The sequence below is a fragment of the Zootoca vivipara genome, chromosome 2 (assembly GCF_963506605.1).
Source record: "Zootoca vivipara chromosome 2, rZooViv1.1, whole genome shotgun sequence".
NCBI lineage: Eukaryota > Metazoa > Chordata > Lepidosauria > Squamata > Lacertidae > Zootoca > Zootoca vivipara.
In genome coordinates, this window is record NC_083277.1 from 61,215 (window position 1) to 78,765 (window position 17,551).

General features: G+C 47.8%; 1 protein-coding gene across 2 annotated transcripts; it reads left to right on the plus strand.

Moving 5' to 3' along the window:
• Positions 1-864: 864 nt before the first annotated feature.
• Positions 865-16,917, plus strand: HTATIP2 (HIV-1 Tat interactive protein 2). Of its 2 annotated transcripts, XM_060271083.1 has the most exons (7): positions 865-924; positions 3,352-3,600; positions 4,745-4,852; positions 6,831-6,968; positions 9,350-9,411; positions 15,591-15,756; positions 16,550-16,917. In XM_060271083.1, the coding sequence occupies exons 2-7, from the start codon at positions 3,406-3,408 to the stop codon at positions 16,796-16,798; spliced, it is 918 nt and encodes a 305-aa protein (XP_060127066.1). In that variant the 5' UTR covers positions 865-924; positions 3,352-3,405; the 3' UTR covers positions 16,799-16,917. The 2 variants fall into 2 exon arrangements, with proteins under 2 accessions (XP_060127066.1, XP_060127067.1); XM_060271084.1 differs by having other exon boundaries at positions 15,591-16,691.
• Positions 16,918-17,551: the final 634 nt, after the last annotated feature.

The following is a 17,551-nucleotide window of genomic DNA, read 5'->3' on the forward strand; positions in this document are numbered from 1 at the left end:
CCCTGTGGAATGCCCTCCCTTCAGATGTCAAGGAGATAAAGAATTATACAACTTTTAGAAGATATCCGAAGGCAGCCCTGTATTGGGAAGTTTTTAATGTTTGATATTTTACTATGTTTTATATATTCTGTAAGCGACCCAGAGTGACTGGGGAAATGCAGCCAGATGGGCGGGGTATAAATAAAATAATAAATGATGATGATGATAATTATTATTATTATTAAGTTCAACCAGTTTCATGATCCGACCCCATGGGCGTAGCCAGGATTTTTGTTAGGGGGTAGGTATTTTTTAGGAAATCAAAGTTGCTGAGCTTTTCTTGGGAAATCATGGGTATAAATACCCCATATAAAGGATATTGCGGAGGTGGGGGAGGCCTGTGCTGGGGAGGGGGCAGAGAACCTCAGATAATGCTCCTAATATAAGAAAAAACTGCTCTTTCTATAACACTAAATTCAGCAATATTTGTGGATGGGGGAGCGGCCCCGCTGCCCCCCTTTGCCCTGCCCCCCAAAAAGTTCCTTGGGTGGAGGCAAAGGCTCGCGATCATTTTGTTAAGATTTCATTCTCCGATGCAAACGCGTTTCCGGGACCAGTCAAACGATAAAGAATACGGAAAATAAACCCCAAATAAAAGCGAAGACGAATCAGCCTAAAGATGCCGCGAGATTAGCACCGACGGGGCGGTTGAAATGGGGGGAAATGCGCAGCTCATCCTGAAACATTTCCCTGTCTTTGCGGGGGTGGACTAGATGGCTCTGGGTGCCCCTCGCCTCGTGACGGGCTGCTGCCTCGCCGCTCTCCAATCCCGCGCAGGAGGCGGAGAGGGCGAGGCCCGCCACGTGCGCATGCGTCCCCCGCGCGCTCCCCCCCCCTCGGAGAAAGGGAAGAGCGGCGCCCGCTTCTCCGCTCTGCTCTCGGCCGGTGAGTGGCGGGGGGGGGGAGGGGCTTTGTGCAACGAAACTGCCCCCGGGAGAGGAGCCAGGGGGGAGGGGGTGCCCCTCGGGGGGATCTGGGGGCAGGAGCCGGTGCTGCCCCCCCCGGCCGACCCCCTTCGTCCCCGAGGGCAATCTAGGCGCGGCCGCACCTGGCGACGCGGAGGAGGATCTGGGGTGACGGAAGAGGGCGGGGCCGAGACGCAGCGGGGGGCGGGCGGAGGGCGGAGAGACAATGGAGTGCGCCTCGGAGGGTGAAGCCCAAGCGCTGTGTCAGCAGCAGCCTCTCTCAGCTGAACTGATGTGCCAAGGAAAGCAGAGCCATGTGCTTGGCACCCGCAGGAGTTGCTGGCAGGAGGGGTGGAAGGCGCCATCGCACCGTCTCAGGGAGGGACACCCCTTCGGATTTGTGTAGTCCCACTGTATTCTGCTCTGGTCAGACCTCACCTGGAGTACTGTGTCCAGTTCTGGGCACCACAGTTCAAGAAGGATACTGACAAGCTGTAACGTGTCCAGAAGAGGGCAACCAAAATGGTCAAAGGCCTGGAAACGATGCCTTATGAGGAACGGCTTAGGGAGCTGGGTATGTTTAGCCTGGAGAAGAGAAGGTTAAGGGGTGATATGATAGCCATGTTCAAATATATAAAAGGATGCCATATAGAGGAGGGAGAAAGGTTGTTTTCTGCTGCTCCAGAGAAGCAATGGAGTCAAACTACAAGAAAGAAGATTCCACCTAAACATTAGGCAGAATTTCCTGACAGTAAGAGCTGTTCGGCAGTGGAATTTGCTACCAAGGAGTGTGGTGGAGTCTCCTTCTTTGGAGGTCTTTAAGCAGAGGCTTGACAGGCATATGTCGGGAATGCTTTGATGGTGTTTCCTGCTTGGCAGGGGGTTGGACTGAATGGCCCTTGGGGTCTCTTCTGGAGATGACAATTGGGGAGATAAAGGCTGTTGCAATAAGGTCCTCCTACGGCCACCTGAGAACAGGATGCCTGACTAGATGAGCCTCTCACCTCCTCCAGGAGGCTCTTAAATTCTTAGAATGGTAGAGATAGAAGGGATCCCAAGGGTCATCTAGTCCAACCCCTCCTGCAGAAATCTCAACTAACGCATCCCTGGCAGATGGCCATCCAAGCGCTGCTCAAAAACCTCCAAGGAAGGAGAGTCCCTTCCTATGTCTTCACAGCTTTTATGGTCAGAAAGTTCTTCCTGATGTTCAGTCAGAATCTCCTCTCTTGTAACTTTAAGCCTTTGGTTCGAGTCCTGCCCTCCAGACCAGGAGAAAGCAAGCTGGCTCCATCTTCCTTGTGACAGCTCTTTAGATATTTGAAGATGGCTATCGCCGTGGCGCTGCAGGAGCTCATGGCGCCTGGGGAGGCACATGTGAGCTGGAGGGATGTGGGCAAGGCGGGAGTAGAGGGTGAAGGAGCCCACCATGGCACCCCAGCCCTTGCCGCCAAGCCTGCCAGAGTGACCCCACCCCAGATCCAAGCAGGGTTGTGCTGCGCCTCCTACCTGCCACACAGGCGCCCCCATGTGGCCAAGTGCTCCTCTCCGCAAACGTTGGTTCCTCTGACTGGGCCGCGCTACACCAGGGGGCACCTGTGGGGGGCACCTGATTAACGTACCCTAAAAAATCCCTGCCCTGGTCTACTGCCCCTCTGGCATGCCCCTGGGCTCCACTATCTCCTCTCAGCCTCCTCTTTTCCAGGCGAAACATTACCAACTCCTTCAACCGTTCTCCATAAGGCTTGGTTTCCAGACCCTTGACCATCTTGGTTGCCCTCCTCTGAGCAGCTTCCAGCTCGTCAATATCCTTCTTAAATTGTGGTATGCAGGGCTCCTGGTGTGTCCAAGGCAGAATAGAGCAATGCTATGACTTCCCAGGTGGCGCTGTGGGTTAAACCACTGAGCCTAGGGCTTGCTGATCAGAAGGTCGGCGGTTCGAATCCCTGTGACGGGGTGAGCTCCCGTTGCTTGGTCCCAGCTCCTGCCAACCTAGCAGTTCGAAAGCACGTCAAAATGCAAGTAGATAAATAGGAACTGCTACAGCGGGAAGGTAAACGGCGTTTCCATGTGCTGCTCTGGTTTGCCAGAAGTGGCTTTGTCATGCTGGCCACATGACCTGGAAGCTGTACGCCGGCTCCCTCGGCCAATAATGCGAGATGAGCGCGCAACCCCAGAGTCGGTCACGACTGGACCGAATAGTCAGGGGTCTCTTTACCTTTACCTTATGACTTCCCTAGAAGTATGTTCATATTTAATCCTCACAACAACCCTGTAAGAGACTGTGAGTTGCCCAAGATCAGCCCGTGAGTTTCATGACTGAACAGGGACTTGAACCCTGGGCCTCTCAGGTCTGAGCTCAACCCTCTAACCACTATACCCCACTGACTCTCTTATGACTTATCCCCAGGTAAGTGTGTCGTTTACATAGGATTGTGGTCCCCTCCGTTGACCTGCCAACAGCATGGCTGCCCCCAGCACAGAAGAAATGAAGAGCTTCCGGAAGAGTTTCCGGGAGAAGAACCAAACCTGTTTCATCTTGGGTGCTTCTGGGGAAACCGGGAAGGAACTCCTAGCCGAGCTCTTGAGGCAACAGCTTTTCTCCAAGATTACCCTTATCGGCCGCCGGAAGATGGAAGGATCGCTTTACAGCAATGTGGTAACGAAAGCAAATGTTCCTTAAGTCATGGTTGTTTTTTAAACCTAGATCCTGATTCTCTTTCCCTCGCCCCTGTTTTGTCCTCCCACCAACCCTGTGAGGTAGACTAAGCTAAGGTAAAGGTAAAGGACCCCTGGGCGGTTGTCCATTCAAAGGCGACGAACAGCTCCTGACAGTAAGAGCTGTTTGGCAGTGGACTTTGCTGCCAAGGAGCGTGGTGGAGTCTCCTTCTTTGGAGGTCTTTAAGCAGAGGCTTGAGAGGCATATGTCAAGAATGCTTTGATGGTGTTTCCTGCTTGGCAGGGGGTTGGACTGGATGGCCCTTGTGGTCTCTTCCAACTAAGGTCAGCCCCTGAGCTTCCTGGGGATTCAAACCTGGGTCTCCTCCAAGTCTTGCCTGACTTTTCCACCACTAGACCACACCAGGGCTCCTCCAGGTATCCTTTTCAGGGCTCATTCATGTTGCATTTGTGCTCATGATGCTCTTGGGCTAGTCATGCGCCATCCTCCTTTCCGTACTTTTTGCCCCTGCAGGTGTTTGGGGGCAATCGTGCTGCTTCATTTCTAGTTAGTGCATACCCTGTACTGTATTTCCTACTGAAATCCCATGCTTTTTCATAGCACAAATGTTTGGGGTTTGTTGGTTCATTGTCCCACTTTTGTTTTGTTTTTCTGTTTTCCCCCCCCAAATAATATTTATTGATTTTCTAACATTCCAAATTACAAAAATTCACAAAAACAAAAAGAAAAAAAACATTAAAAAAACCAGGAATAAAAACATAAAAAAGAAAAACATATCAAATCTAACATTTTAATTACATTAACATTGTAGACTTCCTCAATTCCCCTCACACTGGGTCCATTTTTAACTCCAAATTAAGCAATTTTCATTTATTATCCTAAATCATTCTAATACATTTTTTCATTACCGGTATCTCACAACTATTTCTATTCTTCAATGCATCAACTATGTTCCACCTGTAATTTATCTTAATCCAAATCTAAATTTAGCTATACCAGGAGATAGAAGTGAGTTTACTTATGTGTTTGAAGCTCCATTTCTGCACCTGGGTCATTTTATTATTTGAAGATTTGCATCTTGTTTCCCCCCTTCTTTTGTCTCCTCTCGTGCTCTGCATCCCAGTCGCAAGAAGTTGTTGACTTTGAGAAACTGGATGAATCGGCGGCTGCCTTCCAAGGCCATGATGTTGGGTTTTGCTGCCTGGGGACAACAAAGGCCAAAGCCGGAGTGGTGAGCAACAATTTTGTGGGTGGCAGGAACTGAGGAAGGTGGCAAGGCCCACACAGCCATGGGGAGCCTCAGGTCAGGAGCCAAATGTAAGGTACTACACTTGGGCAAAAAAAAATGAAAGGCACAAATACAGGATGGGAGACACCTGGCTTGAGAGCAGTACATGTGAAAAGGATCAAGGAGTCTTGGTAGACCACAAACTTGACATGAGTCAGCAGTGTGATGCAGCAGCTCAAAAAGCCAATGCAATTCTGGGCTGCATCAATAGGAGTATAGCATCTAGATCAAGGGAAGTAATAGTACCACTGTATTCTGCTCTGGTCAGACCTCACCTGGAGTACTGCGTCCAGTTCTGGGCGCCACAGTTCAAGAAGGAGACTGACAAACTGGAACGTGTCCAGAGGAGGGCAACCAAAATGGTCAAAGGCCTGGAAACGATGCCTTATGAGGAACGGCTTAGGGAGCTGGGTATGTTTAGCCTGGAGAAGAGAAGGTTAAGGGGTGATATGATAGCCATGTTCAAATATATGAAAGGATGTCATATGGAGGAGGGAGAAAGATTGTTTTCTGCTGCTCCAGAGAAGCGGACACGGAGCAATGGATTCGAACTTCAAGAAAGAAGATTCCACCTAAACCTTAGGAAGAACTTCCTGACAGTAAGAGCTGTTCGGCAGTGGAATTTGCTGCCAAGGAGTGTGGTGGAGTCTCCTTCTTTGGAGGTCTTTAAGCAGAGGCTTGACAGCCATCTGTCAGGAATGCTTTGATGGTGTTTCCTGCTTGGCAGGGGGTTGGACTGGATGGCCCTCGTGGTCTCTTCCAACTCTATGATTCTATGATTCAAATAGAGCCATTCAAGCACCTGTATTGGTCCCGTGATCATCTCCCCAGGCCACACACCCTCCACAGCCCCCGCCCCCAAGCCCCATCTCCTGGTGGTGCTTCTTGCTTGCCTGCATGGAGGATGGAGAGTGGCCTGCGAAGAAACTAGCCTAGTAGGCAAACGTAAAATTCACATCTCTTGTTCCGCACATTTCTGCCACTGGCATGTGATCCCTAGAAGCTTTCTCAAAAGCAGGGGTCAGCAACCTTTTTCAGCCGTGGGGGGGGGGGGAATGAACGAATTCCTATGCCCCACAGATAACCCAGAGATGCATTTTAAATAAAAGGACACATTCTACTCATGTAAAAACACGCTGATTCCTGGACCGTCCGTGGGCCGGATTGAGAAGGTGATTGGGCCGCATCCGGCCCCCGGGCCTTAGGTTGCCTACCCCTGCTCAAAAGGAAAAGTGGCCTCCTGTCTCCGGAGTAAAGGGAAATGGGAGCTGCGTGAAGCAGCCAGCCAAGCACTTTGGTGTGGCCTAATGCTTGTTTTCTTCTCCTTTGTGTCTGAGAGCTGTGAGGGTGAAATGGGAGTGTTTGGGACCTTGGCAGAATAGGGTAACCTTGTTGAGGATGCAATAGGAGTTGTTCATTCATTACATATGTGCACAACATTTCTTCCAAGTTGCATGAGGTTATCTTATTCTTTGTTCACAACAACCCTGCGAGGTACACTGCACTGAGAGAAAGACTAGCTTGCCCAACTTGAACACAGGTCTTTCCAGTTACAGGTAGGCAGCCGTGTTGGTCTGACATAGTCAAAAAATAATAATTCCTTCCAGTAGCACCTTAGAGACCAACTAAATTTGTCATAGGTATGAGCTTTCGTATGCATGCACACTTCGCATGCACACGAAAGCTCATACCTATGACAAACTTAGTTGGTCTCTAAGGTGCTACTGGAAGGAATTTTATTTTTATTTTTATTTTTTTGACAGGTCTTTCCAGTCCAAGTTTTGCCCTGCACTAGCTGTCGCCTGCTAGTTCAACCCACTGAGTGAAAATTATTGGTATTTAAATATGGCTTGAGTCACCCTTACCCTTTGGAATAGAGAGGCTTTCCAAATCAATAAATGTTACTTTCTCTGGCCTGCAGGATGGATTTGTGCGGGTCGACCGCGACTACGTTGAGCACTCGGCAAAACTCGCCAAAGCTGGCGGCTGTCACCACTTTGTCCTGCAGTCGAGCAAGGGGGCCAATAGCTCCAGCCGCCTCCTCTACCTCCGGGTTAAGGTGTGTCTTGTTGGAGAGAGCCTAGTCCTGGGGGGGGGGGACCCTCTGGCCCTCCAGATGTTGCCAGACTCCAGCGCTTATCAGCCCTGAGTTGCAGTCCAGCAACATTGGGTGAGCCACAGGTTCTTCAGCTCTTGACTTGTCTTTCAAAATGAAGTAATCAATGTATGGGAGGAGACGCCAGTTTTCTGAACAGTTCTGAATTCTGTCCTTAAACGCCAAGTTCTAGGTTTTAATTTTATGTTCAGATGGCTGTGACTCTAGGCTCTGCTCTTCATTCTACTGATATTCTGGATATTAGCAGAAGCTATTATTATGATTATGATTATTATGATTATTATTTATTACCTTTCCTCCAAGGTGGTTCATGGTGGTTTACAGGGTTTTAGCTCCCTCCCCCAGAGCATTTAACTTTCACAAAAGCCCTCTGGGGTATGTTAGCCGAGAGAGATTAGTAACTGGTCCATGATCATCACGTAGTTTTCATGGCTGAGGGAGAATTTGAACCTGGGTCTCCCCAGTCCTGGCCTGACACTCTCAGCGCTACACGCACGGGCACACACACACACACAACCCAGAAGCAACACAGTGTTTGTGGTTCAAAATGAAGAGGTCAAGGTCAGTATCCTGGCCATAATATGGTGTGCTGTAGATCCGAAGGCAATGTAAGCCCTAATGAAGGGATGTGGTGGGGCAAGAGGGGGAGGGAGGGCTCCTCAGCCCATGCAGCTCAGTCTCATGACCTGGCAACCTAGTCTAAGTTACTCTGATGAAAAGGGAAGTGTTACTCAAACCCCGTTTTAAAGGCTCGTTTCCCCTCTGCTAGGCTTAGGCCAGCTCCGCCAGGAGCAGCTGCACTCCTGAACAGAGTTTGGACCTGGTGTACTTTACGGTGTATAGGGGCCCAGTCTTATTCAACATCTTTATCAATGACTTGGATGATGGGCTTGAGGGCATCCTGAGCAAGTTTGCAGATGACACCAAATTGGGAGGGGTGGCTAATACCCCAGAGGACAGGATCACACTTCAAAATGACCTCAACAGATTAGACAACTGGCCCAAAGCAAACAAGATGAATTTTAACAAGGAGAAATGTAAGGTACTACACTTGGGCAAAAATAATAATAATGAAAGGCACAAATACAGGATGGGTGACACCTGGCTTGAGAGCAGTACATGTGAAAAGGATCTAGGAGTCTTGGTAGACCACAAACTTGACATGAGTCAGCAGTGTGATGCAGCAGCTCAAAAAGCCAATGCAATTCTGGGCTGCATCAAGAGGAGTATAGCATCTAGATCAAGGGAAGTAATAGTACCACTGTATTCTGCTCTGGTCAGACCTCACCTGGAGTACTGTGTCAAGTTCTGGGCACCACAGTTCAAGAAGGATACTGACAAGCTGGAACGTGTCCAGAGGAGGGCAACCAAAATGGTCAAAGGCCTGGAAACAATGCCTTATGAGGAACGGCTTAGGGAGCTGGGTATGTTTAGCCTGGAGAAGAGAAGGTTAAGGGGTGATATGATAGCCATGTTGAAATATATGAAAGGATGTCATATGGAGGGGGGCGAAAGATTGTTTTCTGCTGCTCCAGAGAAGCGGACACGGAGCAATGGATTCAAATTTCAAGAAAGAAGATTCCACCTAAACATTAGGAAGAACTTTCTGACAGTAAGAGCTGTTCGGCAGTGGAATTTGCTACCAAGGAGTGTGGTGGAGTCTCATTCTTTGGAGATCTTAAACAGAGGCTTGACAGCCATCTGTCAGGAATGCTTTGATGGTGTTTCCTGCTTGGCAGGGGGTTGGACTGGATGGCCCTTGTGGTCTCTTCCAACTCTACGATTCTATGATTCTAGTTTTGCTTCATCAGCTGCCCCTGCCCTGGTAATTTTGAAGCTGGATTCCTGCAGTGTGCTTTTCATAGGGCTGCCTTTGAAGACAGTATGGAAGACAGTCCTGAATACTGCTAGGTTGCGAACAGGAATCAGGCAAAACGATCATATCTTGCCTGCATAGAAACAACTCTACTGGCTCCCAGTGAGTTTTCAGGTTCAATTCAAAATACTGGTTTTAATCCCTACATTCTAATACATTTTAGGTCCCAGATAAAAATCCAAACAAGTTGTTTTCCCAGTCTCTTAAAAAGTGAAATATTATCAAACTTGGAGCAACTTGATTTTACACTCTTTAAATTGGCTGTTGATGTTTCAGATTGTTTTTAATTTGCCGTCTTAGTTTCATTGTATTATCAATAATAACAGTAATATTTTGAATGTTACCTCTTGTTTCTCACTACGGTACTGTGTTAACCACCCTAGAAAAATGAATCTCTGTTAAAAGTGCAGGGTAAAACTTTCATCTTTCATTTCCTCTTCCCATACAGGGTGAAGCAGAGGACAGGGTCCAAGCAGTTGGCTTTGACCGTTGCTCCATTTTTAGACCAGCGTAAGTACTACAAAGTGTTTGTTTGTTTGTATATAGATTGGGGATGTGTGGATGGGATAGAAGGAAAAGCACTCAACTATTGACGGCTGTTGTGGGGATCATAGAATCATAGAATCCTAGAGTTGGAAGAGACCACAAGGGCCATCCAGTCCAACCCCCTGCCGAGCAGGAAACACCATCAAAGCATTCTTGACATATGCCTGTCAAGCCTCTGCTTAAAGACCTCCAAAGAAGGAGACTCCACCACACTTCTTGGCAGCAAATTCCACTGCTGAACAGCCCTTACTGTCAGGAAGTTCTTCCTAATGTTTAGGTGGAATCTTCTTTCTTGTAGCTTGAATCCATTGCTCCGTGTCCGCTTCTCTGGAGCAGCAGAAAACAACCTTTCTCCCTCCTCCATGTGACATCCTTTCATATATTTATCTATCATATCACCCCTTAACCTTCTCTTCTCCAGGCTAAACATACCCAGCTCCCTAAGCTGTTCCTCATAAGGCATTGCTTCCAGGCCTTTGACCATTTTGGTTGCCCTTTGTTTGTTTCCAGGCCTTTGACCATTTTGGGATGATGAGGGGTTGGTGGGCACATCACAGAGGAGCCTGTAGCGCTTGGGGGCGGGTTACACTTCTGTGCATTGACCCACCCACCCCTGCAGATCTGCGTATTTGAACCTCCTCCTCCCAACAGGCACAAACTAGTCAACTCCTGTCTTGATGTCTACTCGGGAGCAGGTCCCAAAGCACAGTGTGTGGACGTGAGGAGGCTCCAAGCCAATGTGACCTGCGGATAAGACATCTTTCCATCTCCAGTATACCTGAAGGAGCATCTCCACCCCCATCGTTCTGCCTGGACACTGAGGTCCAGTGCCAAGGGCCTTCTGGCGGTTCCCTCCCTGTGAGAAGCCAAGTTACAGGGAACCAGGCAGAGGGCCTTCTCGGTGGTGGCGCCCGCCCTGTGGAACATCCTCCCACCAGATGTCAAGGAAATAAACAACTACCAGACTTTTAGAAGACATCTGAAGGCAGCCCTGTTTAGGGAGGCTTTTAATGTTTAATAGATTATAGCATTTTGGTGTTCTGTTGGAAGCCGCCCAGAGTGTCTGGGGAAACTCAGCCAGATGGGCAGGGTATAAATAACAAATTATTATTATTATTATTATTATTATTATTATTATTATTATTATTATCATCATCATCATAGGAAGCCCAGGGTCACAGGTATGAGGTTATGACACAATCCGCTCAAACGGTGAGGCCACTTGGAATCCAGGATACTGACTTACCAGAGGCCTCCCCAGTGAGTTTTGTGGCTGAACAGATATTTGAATCTTGATCGCCCGAGTTCCACGTTCAGCCCTCCCACATAACCCTGGCTCTTGTTGCAACAGCTCGCCTGGCATCATTTTACTCCCAACAGTGGCTAAGTGCGCATTATGATATAGATGGGGCCATTCCTATCCTGTTGGGCGTTCCAGCTTTTCTCGAGGGAATTGTCCCTAACCAGATCCAGGCTCTTTTGGACGAGACCAATTTCCACCTGGGTTTAGGCCTGGTTTAGACAGAAACTGCCTTGGTCATCCTGTTTGAGTATCTTTGTTGCTTCTCTTTCAGTCTTCTGGAGCAGCTGAATTGGCAGTAGGTAGTGGCACTTGACAGTGGTCCTGGTCCTGTTTGTATGGCCGTCTCCAGAGGGTTGTGCTCGGGAGATGTGAGCTGCCACAGGGGTTCCTTTATCTTCCATGCTGTTTAAAATCTGCATGAAACCACTGGAAGGGAATGTGGAGTGTGTTGCCATTAATTTGCAGATGATTTGCAACTCTATTTCTGCAGGTGTGTTTAGCCTGGAGAAGAGAAGGTTAAGGGGTGATATGATAGCCATGTTCAAATATATAAAAGGATTTCATATGGAGGAGGGAGAAAGATTGTTTTCTGCTGCTCCAGAGAAGCGGACACGGAGCAATGGATTCAAACTACAAGAAAGATTCCACCTAAACATTAGGAAGAACTTCCTGACAGTAAGAGCTGTTCGGCAGTGGAATTTGCTACCAAGGAGTGTGGTGGAGTCTCATTCTTTGGAGATCTTTAAGCAGAGGCTTGACAGGCATATGTCAAGAATGCTTTGATGGTGTTTCCTGCTTGGCAGGGAGTTGGACTGGATGGCCCTTGTGGTCTCTTCCAACTCTAGGATTCTATGATTCTTCATTCAGATAAGATGGAGTCACTTTTAATGGAGGTTCCTTGGACTGAATAGGTGGGGTTCAACCTGTTATGGATGGGGTTGCACTCCCATAATAATAATAATAATAATAATAATAATAATTTATTTATACCCCGCCCATCTGGCTGGGTTTCCCCAGCCACTCTGGGCGGCTTCCAACAGAAATATTAAAATACACTAATTTCTTAAAGATGATGATGGTGATAATATTAATATTAATAAATAATAATAATAATAATAATAATAATAATAATTTATTTATACCCCGCCCATCTGGCTGGGTTTCCCCAGCCACTCTGGGCGGCTTCCAACAGAAATATTAAAATACACTAATTTCTTAAAGATGATGATGGTGATAATATTAATATTAATAAATAATAATAATAATAATAATAATAATTTATTTATACCCCACCCATCTGGCTGGGTTTCCCCAGCCACTCTGGGCGGCTTCCAATAGAAATATTAAAATACACTAATTTCTGGACCGAGAACTCCCAGAAGTGCAAGCTGGATTTCGAAAGGGCAGAGGAACCAGAGACCAAATAGCAAACATGCGCTGGATTATGGAGAAAGCTAGAGAGTTCCAGAAAAACGTCTACTTCTGCTTCATTGACTATGCAAAAGCCTTTGACTGTGTCGACCACAGCAAACTATGGCAAGTTCTTAAAGAAATGGGAGTGCCTGATCACCTCATCTGTCTCCTGAGAAATCTCTATGTGGGACAAGAAGCTACAGTTAGAACTGGATATGGAACAACTGATTGGTTCAAAATTGGGAAAGGAGTACGACAAGGTTGTATATTGTCTCCCTGCTTATTTAACTTATATGCAGAATTCATCATGCGAAAGGCTGGACTAGATGAATCCCAAGCCGGAATTAAGATTGCCGGAAGAAATATCAACAACCTCAGATATGCAGATGACACAACCTTGATGGCAGAAAGTGAGGAGGAATTAAAGAACCTTTTAATGAGGGTGAAAGAGGAGAGCGCAAAATATGGTCTGAAGCTCAACATCAAAAAAACCAAGATCATGGCCACTGGTCCCATCACCTCCTGGCAAATAGAAGGGGAAGAAATGGAGGCAGTGAGAGATTTTACTTTCTTGGGCTCCTTGATCCCTGCAGATGGTGACAGCAGTCACGAAATTAAAAGACGCCTGCTTCTTGGGAGAAAAGCAATGACAAACCTAGACAGCATCTTAAAAAGCAGACATCACCTTGCCTACAAAGGTCCGTATAGTTAAAGCTATGGTTTTCCCAGTAGTGATGTATGGAAGTGAGAGCTGGACCATAAAGAAGGCTGATCGCCGAAGAATTGATGCTTTTGAATTATGGTGCTGGAGGAGACTCTTGAGAGTCCCATGGACTGCTAGAAGATCAAACCTATCCATTCTTAAGGAAATCAGCCCTGAGTGCTCCCTGGAAGGACAGATCGTGAAGCTGAGGCTCCAATACTTTGGCCACCTCATGAGATGAGAAGAATCCTTGGAAAAGACCCTGATGTTGGGAAAGATTGAGGGCACTAGGAGAAGGGGACGACAGAGGACAAGATGGTTGGACAGTGTTCTCGAAGCTACGAACATGAGTTTGACCAAACTACGGGAGGCAGTGCAAGACAGGAGTGCCTGGCGTGCTATGGTCCATGGGGTCACGAAGAGTCGGACACGACTAAACGACTAAACAACAACAACAACAATTTCTTAAAGATTAAAAGCTTCCCTAAGCAGGGCTGCCTTCAGATGTCTTCTAAAAGTCTGGTAGTTGTTTTTCTCTTTGACATCCGGTGGGAGGGCATTCCACAGGGCGGGCGCCACCACCGAGAAGGCCCTCTGCCTGGTTCCCTGTAACCTCATTTCTCGCAGGGAGGGAACCGCCAGAAGGCCCTCGGCACTGGACCTCAGTGTCTGGGCAGAACGATGGAGGTGGAGATGCTCCTTCGGGTATACCGGACCGAGGCCATTTAGGGCTTTAAAGGTCAACACCAACACTTTGAATTGTGCTCGGAAACGTACTGGGGGCCAATGCAGGTCTTTCAAGACCGGTGTTATGTGGTCTCTATAGAAGCAGATGCACAATGTGGAGTTACTTCTGGATCTACTCATATCACTGGAGGCCTTGGTGGCATGGAGTGTCTTCCATGAGTTCCAGCTGGTGGCCCAGCTGTGACTTCATCTGGAGAAAGAGAGCCTAGCTTCCGTTGTCTGCCTCCTGGTTAGATCACGCCAGTGCATTGCCTTACCTGGGGGGCTGCCCCTTTCCCTTCATTAACCTGCCTAGACCCTGCATTCATTATCTGGGGTGTGGAGGGTGGCAACACAAGACCAGGCCTTCTCAGTGGTGGCTCCCTGACTCGAGAATTATCTCCCCAGAAAGATGTAGCTAGCGCCTTTACTGTGAAGACATTCCTATTCACTCAGGCATTTCTCTCTTAATTGGGAGTTATTACTTCAGTTAGGTGGGATGTGGCTTTTCATGTTATCGCAGAATGAGCACTTTTAGTTGATAATGTTTTTATCTTCTGAAGTATTTGGATTTTAATCTTATATGCTTTTTTAAAGTTACAGGTAGGTAGCCGTGTTGGTCTGACGTAGTCGAAACAAAAACTATAATAAAAAAATTCCTTCCAGTAGATATCTGAAGAAGTGTGCATGCACACGAAAGCTCATCCCAATGGCAAACTTAGTTGGTCTCTAAGGTGCTACTGGAAGGATTTTTTTAAATTTTATTTTATGAATCATAGAATCATAGAGTTGGAAGAGACCACAAGGGCCATCCAGTCCAACCCCCTGCCAAGCAGGAAACACCATCAAAGCATTCTTGACATATGCCTGTCAAGCCTCTGCTTAAAGATCTCCAAAGAAGGAGACTCCACCACACTCCTTGGTAGCAAATTCCACTGCCGAACAGCTCTTACTGTCAGGAAGTTCTTCCTAATGTTGAGGTGGAATCTTCTTTCTTGAAGTTTGAATCCATTGCTCCGTGTCCGCTTCTCTGGAGCAGCAGAAAACAATCTTTCTCCCTCCTCCATATGACATCCTTTCATATATTTGAAATGCTTTTTTTAAATAAAAGCAAGTCACTTGGAGACAGTTTCTTTGTAGTAAGTGACAGATAAATATAAGTAAATAATAACTCCCAAACCAGTAGCCCTCACCTCTGTATAAACTGGGTTGCTGTTTCAGCAGGAGTGCAGGGGCCCCTACGCTGGAACCACTTTATACCTTCCGTGCTGGGGCCTGAGGCAGATACTTAATATGTCCTGTCTGAAAAATTACTGCCTTCACTGTCATGAATCCAATACACTTGGTCTTATATATGATTCACTGGTCTTGCTGTCTTCAGAAATGGCCGTGCTAGACGCAGCCTCTCCCTCCCTGCTTGCTCATAACTCTAAAAGATCTCCAATGCTTACCTTCCAAGTCCCGGACTGCAGAATCCGGGATCGGCAGCCGTGTGACACCGGAAGTTGCGTCGACGTAACTTCCGGTGTCGCTTTGCCCTTCTATGGGCACCAAAAATGGCGGCCGGCGGCTTCGAAAGCCGCTTGTACGCATGTCAGGAAGTGCGTCGACACAACTTCCGGTGTCGCTCCGCCCATCTATGGGCACCAAAAATGGCCGACACCGGAAGTTGCATCTATGCACTTCCGGACATGTGTAGATGCGACTTTTGAAGCCGGCGGCGGCCATTTTTGTGCCCATAGAAGGGCAAATCGGAAAGAAGACAAAAAGGCCGCCGGCAGGAGAAAATAACGGAGAAAAATGGGAGACGAAGTGATACGGGGGACCACCGAGAAAAGGTAAGTAAAATCGGGGGTTTCCCGGAGAAACGGGGTACTTGGCAGCTATGCTCCAATGTGCTATCTGTTGCCTTCCAGAAGTCACCATTCTGAGCAACGGTGATACCTGGTGACATCAGACAACCGAAAGGAAATGGTTTTCTCCTTCTGTCTCCTGCAGAGTGCTGCTGTGTGATCGCCAGGAGTCTCGGCCGGCCGAGTGGATGGCCCAGAAATGCCTCGGAGTGGTAGCCCTTGTCTTCCCCACGGCCCTTTCTGTCCCTACCGTGACTGTGGCGCAGGCGATGCTGAATCACGTGGTGATGCCAGGAAAGGAGGGCCAGAAGGTGGATGTGCTGGAAAATGCAGCTATACATGCCCTTGGGCAGGCGAAATAAGGGGCGAGGGGATTGTTTCCTCAAGCAGTAGGGCCTGCCTCTTAACTTGAGACCATTCCTCTGTGTCTCCAGGGTAATGGGACAAACGGCAACACCTCCCAAGGCAGCCGTTTCGAGTAGCACTGCTGGTTGCCAGAAGGACAAATGTTTGATTTTCACTGCTGTGCAATGCTCACGAAAGATTGTAAAGCACATCTGTGGAGGGAGGGCGCTGTTATGGGTCAGTCTCCTCTGTGCCTTGATCTATGGGCGATCTGTTCTTGGTACAAGTCTTCTTTTCCTGTCGTGCAGTAAATTAAGATCCCCTCAAGTGCTTGTTTCCTTACTGCTTGAAGGGACTGATCCGATACCTCCTGGGCTTGCTGCCTCTTCAGGAATGGGGCTGAAATGGCACAAGCCTTCAATAACTGCTCTGCTCCTGTCAGTGTCTATAAAGTGTGAGATTGGGGTACCCATGTCTGAAAACAGTGGGTCCGTCACCATTTGGACCAAAGATGATGCCCTTCTAGGCGTTTCTGTGACACGGGACATATTTGCAACCCTGGCAAGACTGAGCTGCCAAGCTTTCAGACATGTCAGAATCTGAGCTGGCGCTGGGAACCTGGCAATCTCTTCCTGTTCCTATACCAAAGAAGGCTGTGATTCCTTTTTATGCTGAACTTCTGTTATGGCTCAAGGGAAAAATGGAATGTTATTCGACTCTCAGGGGTGAAAATGAATAAGGGACGCTTTTTCTACACAGGCTGAAAAGAGGAATGTAATAATGAACAGGATTCAAATATTATCCACCACCCCGGGATTTTCTGCTTTGCTCCAAACCTGCGTTACAGCAGTCCCTACAAGTTCCCAAGAGGGCACAAGACATGTTCACATGATCTCCATTCACATGAGGTGCACCAGCCTTCACCAAACTTGTGTCTCCTGTGCATGTTTTGGACTACAGTCCCCATCAGCCCCGGGCAGTGTGGCGAGTTCTCAGGGGTACCTTTAAGTGTCTCCACACCGGACGGGTGGAGTCACGTGTTGTGTTCCTGTCCAGTGCCTAAGCCAATGCCACTCACATGCTATAACCAATAAAGCTGTGGCCTTATTTTACCCATTAACCTAAAATCATGTGTCCTTGTGTCTTATTTACTCCAGGCGGGTGACGGTCATTGACACACAAGCTCCCAAGACACCTGGAGGCGACCAGGTTTGGAAATGTTGGCCAGGTTTTGGAAATGTTTAGAGAAAGCCTTGTGTGACGTGGCCTACAGATTGTGGAGAAGGGGCCTGTACAGGAATCTGCCTGGTATATTAGCCATAGCTGAGCTCTGGTGCTTCAACTTAAAGTGCAAGGGACTCAAAGAGAACTGGCTAACAGAGAATAGGGTGCTGCTTAACTCACTTGGCTTGAATGCTAGTAAGTGAAGCTTTCTGATATTTTTGTGGGTTTATTTGTTTTGCAATGCAGTTTGCAAATCTCTGGTTTGCATTCAACATTGGACTAAGGAGGACATTCTGCCAGCAGTAAGACTTCACCAGTCTTCACCTCCCCCCATGCATCCCTAAATCATAGAATCCTAGAGTTGGAAGAGACCACAAGGGCCATCCAGTCCAACCCCCTGCCAAGCAGGAAACACCATCAAAGCATTCTTGGCATATGCCTGTCAAGCCTCTGCTTAAAGACCTCCAAAGAAGGAGACTCCACCACACTCCTTGGTAGCAAATTCCACTGCCGAACAGCTCTTACTGTCAGGGAGTT

Excerpts from the sequence above, each read along its gene's own strand:
- HTATIP2 (XM_060271083.1), top strand. The coding sequence starts at position 3,406 with ATGGCTGCCCCCAGCACAGAAGAAATGAAGAGCTTCCGGAAGAGTTTC. Across the intron at positions 3,601-4,744 it reads GATCGCTTTACAGCAATGTG|TCGCAAGAAGTTGTTGACTT; the intron begins GTAACGAAAGCA and ends TCTGCATCCCAG. Across the intron at positions 15,757-16,549 it reads CAGGAAAGGAGGGCCAGAAG|GCTGAAAAGAGGAATGTAAT; the intron begins GTGGATGTGCTG and ends TTTTCTACACAG.